Raw genomic sequence first — 6000 nt, forward strand, 5'->3', positions numbered from 1 at the left:
CATCTACTTTCAGTTGAATGAACACATTAAAATTCCAAGGGGTGTAAATGCAATCTGTTTTTCGACAATCACGTGAATTAATCTTCATATAATTCATGTGATTGACAGAACAGCTTTCTGTTCCCAGCAGCATGGGAATAACAACACATTTGCTGATTAATTACTTGGTGGAATTTTAATTAAAAACGGTTCATTTCCTTCAAGCGTAAGTGATAAAATGTCTTCAAATTCGTTTTGGCCCATGCATCAGTGGTCATTTGATTGATCTTCTCCTTTGTTCTTCAGTTTCATCCATTCTTTCTCTTCACCTCCACTCAGCTGCTTGTTATTTATCATTCATTCTACCCAAACCCTTTTCCATCATCACAAGTGAAATCCTTAAATCTCACCTGGGTCTGAGAAACACAGGCGTATACATCAGGTATAGAAAGGAGGGCTGTGAACTCCACCCGTCATAATCTCCCTGTTTAACATGTGAATTTTACATGTGATGGGTGACATTAGAGGTCACACTTTGGAAAGAATGCTAAATTGGTCATCCTACAGTGTTTGTAGGAGTATTCACATCCAGATCCGTGCAGGATTGTGCTGACTATCAGGATGCTGACTGTTTTTTTCGACAGGCTGAAATGTTGATTCAGGTATCTGTTGGAGAATCCATGCTGACCTGGAACTCAACACCGCAGACAGGACATCCGACGGTGTCAGACACATGGCAGCTGACAGGGCCATCCTGGCTAGTCAGATTGCTCTGCCTGGCATTCCTGGGATAACAGGGTAGAAAGTCAGAGCTCAGGATGACATTCCCAAAACTCTTGACCTGTCAGAGGGCTGAACTTGAACAGCAGGAGAGTTGAGGATGAGAAAGAGACGTGAAAGAGAAAGTTATGAGAGTTATGAAGCGTTAGTGATGACCGTTGATGATGATAATGATGATGATGACGTGTGTGGATGTGTGTGAGTGTGGCGTGTGTGTTAATAGTATTTATCAAGGAGATTGAAAGAGAGAGAGAGAGAGAGAGACATTGGATTTTGATTTTTGAAATCACATTTATTAATGAAGTCAATATCACAAAATAGTTACGTTCACAATATCCATGAGAGATTCACTCAAACATGAACACACGCTTAAAAAAAAATCTATCATATGAAATGTGGGCAAAATATACTTGAATTAAACCAAACACTGACTGAACATGAGTTCCTCGTTTAACACAGAACCTAAGACACTTTTGACACGCCATAGGTTGGTAAAAGTGTCTAAATCATTCATAGCTCTGAAATAATTCAAATTGATTCTGATTTTTGTTTTGAAACATTCGTCTTAAAATGACTTCTGCACTGCAGTCAGACGAAACTTCAACCTTTTCCTTCCTGCTTGGATGAATCGCCATCTTGGCTTGGCCCAGAAGAAAGTTTAAAATCTGTCAATCCTATTTTTTGATTCTTCCTGCGTTTCAAACCTATAATATATATCTGTTTGTCAAAGATTGATCGTGATCGTGAGAAAGATTCCCTCTAAAAACAGGAATAGAGAGAGAGAGAGATTTGATTTTAGATTTTTTTGACATCACTTTTATTCATAAAAGTCAAATTGATAAAATAATCACACTGACACACAATCCACAAGAGATTCACGTAAAGAGGATTTTTTAATATTATTGTGCGTTTTCTGAACAAAGAAATATCTCACCTTTTAATATTTATCAAAGTTAAAAAAAAACAGAAAAAATTAGGGAAAAAAAACAATTATTATCATCTCTTCTACAATCATGTCTTTTACTGTTTTTCTTAGTTTTTTCAATCTGTAAGAGAAGGAGAGAGAGGGGGGGGGGGATGGGGGGGGGGCAGCGGGAGAGAGAGAGGGGGGGGGGGGGGGGGGAGAGAAAGAGACTCCTAACATCTACAGCTGCCTCTCACATCTGGTCGGTAATGTCAGACTTCCAGGCTCACATGAAGAAGTTATGTTGACACATGGCTGTACCTTCACCCTTCCAGTGAGGGTAGATGAATCGGGCAGAGAGCTGAGGAGAGCAGAAATACCGGATGATCAATATATATTTAGTAGGTCCACATCCCTCCAATAGGACCCCATCCGCCTCTGCAGGAAGGTGACGCAGCGCCGGAGGGGCTCCGGCTCCAGGTGAAGCGGGGACGTCCACTGCGGCATCGAGACGCAGCAGCGACCGGCGGCGCAGCGTGACAGCGGCGGAGTAACGGGACTGAGGATTACCAGCTTGTTGGAGGAGCGGAGACGCGGACTGATAAGAGGAATATGTTCCCGGCTTCACCGCAATGACAACCCAGCGAAGGTCTGCCAAGCTACAGCTGCGTCGGTCGATCAGCGAGCAGCTGCGGGACTCCACGTCCAAAGCTTGGGATCTGCTGTGGAGGAATGTCCGGGAGAAGCGGCTGGCAGGTCAGAGAGCCAAAAACCAGGGGAAGAAAAAGTTATTTCAACATGTTTTAAACAGTTTAAGTCATTAATACATATATCTGTGATCCTCTGATAGGAGCAATTTGAACACGTAGCGTTTTACGCGTGTTTTACGCGTGTTTTACAGGCGCGTCCTGAAAATGGATTATGAATATTTATCTCGTGTTTTTTACTGTTGCCATCATTTCCCTGCGTCGTTTCATCAGCTACTACTATAGATATCGAAAACAAAACTTAACTAATGTATTATAAAAACCTCAAGTCTGTAGTGTTACGCGCTGCGCGCTCCCAGATATTTTAGGAAGGTCATTGTCAAATATAGAGCTCAAAACAGCGCCAGCATGTACTGCGGACAGGAGTCCAGCGGGGGGTGCACATGGCAGAGGGTCAGCAGTTGCTGTGGGTAATGATTTAGCTACATCTTGGATTTCAGGGAACACGGACAGGAAAAAAAGGGAGATTTAATATTTTGTACATACAAATCAAAATCAAATGTTTTGTGCGCACCAATGCACCAAGTACTCGGACGTCAGTCAGTTTGCTCTACACTCACAGTGGCCTAGTTGGGTGTCTGGGGCTCCTAACTGCACCAGAGGGGGAGGAAAGTGAGGGAAAGTGAGGACCTAGAGATAAAAACCAGACTCTTAAGTGTGATTTCAGCGTTTTCAAACAAATTTAACAATCAGTATTCTCACATTTTATTTTAAACATCACCACAGGCCCCTAAAGCTGCTGCACCTGGCTATAAAGCGTATTATAGAGCATAGAAGTGATAGTTATTACAGTGTTGCATGATGGGTAGTTATCATCTATGATTAATGTTGTTTTTTAGTCTTTTGTGCTCAATGAATGAGAGGAATATCAGTCAAATGGAGCATCAGAGAACACCTGCCACCCCAGCAGACCTAATCCTCTTCCATCCATTTCTGAACCCCCCCCCCCACCCAACCCTTTCCCCTCCTCCAACCCCCCTCACAGCACTGCTTACCCCATCAGCTCACAATACACTCAGTTTACGTCTGTCCAGATCCGATTTGAGAGCTGGACAGTCCTGTGAACACCAGGCCTGTGTGTTCTGATGGTGGTCAGGACTGTATTTGTGTTCCGTGATGCTTTAGTAAAGTTCATTTGGTCCAGTGTTTTATTTATGGAACTGTGAAGTGTGATCATAAAGGATTGTACGAGATCTTGTGTAGTTTTCTTACATTATTTAACATGAACACCTTTAAACTGAAGGAACAATATCTAAGACAGAATTAATTAGAAACAATTCATTAATCTTCTCCAGACTGTAAAGACACAACATTATGATGTGATGTCAGAGACGTTTATGTATTGTGAGATATCTACATAACAGCATTCTAACAAACTAACCATTGGTGATAACCCATTGGCCTATGTAGTTTCAGTTGGGTGATGCTATTGGACAAAGTATGCTATATTAAGCAGAGAAGAAACAAAAACATAAGAAGGTAAATATTTTTAATATTTATTTTTTTTACGAGCCCAGGCTTAAAACTTATCTTTCTTTCTTCTTTTATCTCTTTTTAGTTACAGTAATCGGATTGCCTTGTTAACTTGTCATAAAACACACTTCTGTCAAAAGAAACATAAAAAACACAAGAAGAGAAGCACAACAGCAAAAAATGTATGAACATACTTTATCCAAAATATTAATATTGAAATGCGATCTAAATATGAATGAGATTTAGTAGCACAATTCAAATCTGAATGAACGTTGAATGAAGAGTATTTATGGTTCCATTTATTCACGTGTGTGTATGTATGTGTGCATATGTGTGTGTGTGTGTGTGTGTGTGTGTGTGTGTGTGTGTGTGTGTGCACATGTGTGTGAAAGGAGAGTGAAAAGCAGCACCTGAATTTAGCTGTAATCTTGCAGATTTAGAAGTTATAAGTCGGGGTTGAATCCCCCTTCGCGTCTGGCATTTGTGTGTTTTAGTTGCCGTGTGTGGTTTGTTGGGGAATGAAATATAGATACACCTTGTATGTCTTTCAAACCATTCATGACTCTTACATTATTTATTTTCTGTATTTGTGGATCTAAATTCATTTGGAGAAACAATCAGCTGTGTGTTTGTATTTCTATATCTCTGCGTTGTGTTAAATAAAGCTCACATCATTTGTTTAAGCCTGTAGCGACATTTCCGAAGATGAATGCTGTCAGTTTTCTCCAAAAGAATTTCTTTTTACTTGTGATAACAGGCAAATTCTGATCCAGCAGGAGAACAGAGGAACACCACATTTTTAATCAATAACACAGATAACACAATAAACAAGGCCGCTCATGGTCACCATTCACTTGTTACCTCTTTTTAACCCAACTCATGAATGGGGTTATTTGGTTGTGGGTTTAAAGATTAAAGGTGACCTGGCTTTGACAACCAGACCCCTGAAGCTTGGAAATACTCAGAATGCAGAACTCAGACTGTCATTCTTTAGATCCCCTAAACCTCCCAAAGGCCTTTCTGTGATGACTCCTGCTGCTTTTTATTTACTGATACTCTTGTCTCATATGGACTGTTTCTTTCATTTCAATCTTATCTTTCTGATTGTTATGGACAAACAATACCTAGTGTCTATGTTGTATTCATACCTTCTGCTATGTGAATCTCACATAGTTCAGTCATTACTTTAGTTTATTTTCCGTCCAATCTTGCTGGACTATCTGGAACAGAGCGATGGATTTTATGCTTCAGGTTTCTTTTTACAGCCCTGCACAGTGCTAATCTATTTACACACATGTGTTTAGTTCACTGTCACGCTGACAACTTGTGTGTGTATCCATCGGGCTCTTGGTTAGGGTGTTCCTTCCTTTGTCACATGTCTAGATTTACATACATGCTAATCAAACAGAATTCATGTCTCTTGTTTTTTCAGTGGGAGATCTTGAAGACCTTCTCTTAGGTTACCTCAAGAGGGCGTTCTAATTAAATCTAAACAGGATCAGAACTTCCTTGACTTTCTTTGACTGTTATTACCACATGATTAAACATACATCTGTGATTTATGACTGTTCCCTGTCATCTCTCTGACAGCATACAACCAGATCTAAGCTCTTCACTGTGAGATCAGGCACCCATGGGCAACTGCTGACCCGAAGTTGACCTCGCTCTGACCTACTTTTCACATGCACCCCTTCCCACTCTTACCACCTGCCACTTGCCTCCCTAAAATGAATTAAAATTACCTCCTGTATCCTCCACTCCCAGAAAATCACCATTCTGACAAACTAGGTCAAAGTATTAACTCCCCTCCTCCCTCGCTGCATTCCATACATTTGTCCCACAACTCTGTTACTGTACGGCAGCATTCAGTTAAAGGTTAAGAAGATAATATTTTGTATTCTAACTGTTATAAAACTGATTTTTGAAGGATGCATGCTGAGGACTTACAGGCAAAATATTATAAATCAGTGTTGATAGTATATTAACTTTAATTTTTATTTCCAATTATACTTCTAGTCATATTTCAGATAAAATACTTTAAATGCTACATAATACCATACAATAGTTATATATTATATTAGAATATACTATAAAAGA

General features: G+C 40.1%; 1 protein-coding gene across 1 annotated transcript in view; it reads left to right on the plus strand.

Annotated features, from left to right (window-relative positions):
* The first annotated feature begins 1889 nt into the window (after positions 1–1889).
* Positions 1890–6000, plus strand: part of stard13a (StAR related lipid transfer domain containing 13a) — a 25623-nt gene continuing 21512 nt past the window's right edge. Inside the window, exon 1 of the mRNA XM_068330354.1 lies at positions 1890–2419. Within this exon, the coding sequence (XP_068186455.1) occupies positions 2296–2419 (124 nt within the window). The 5' untranslated portion in view covers positions 1890–2295. The remainder of the gene's footprint in view (positions 2420–6000) is intronic.

Source organism: Antennarius striatus, chromosome 13, assembly GCF_040054535.1.
Source record: "Antennarius striatus isolate MH-2024 chromosome 13, ASM4005453v1, whole genome shotgun sequence".
Classification (NCBI taxonomy): domain Eukaryota; kingdom Metazoa; phylum Chordata; class Actinopteri; order Lophiiformes; family Antennariidae; genus Antennarius; species Antennarius striatus.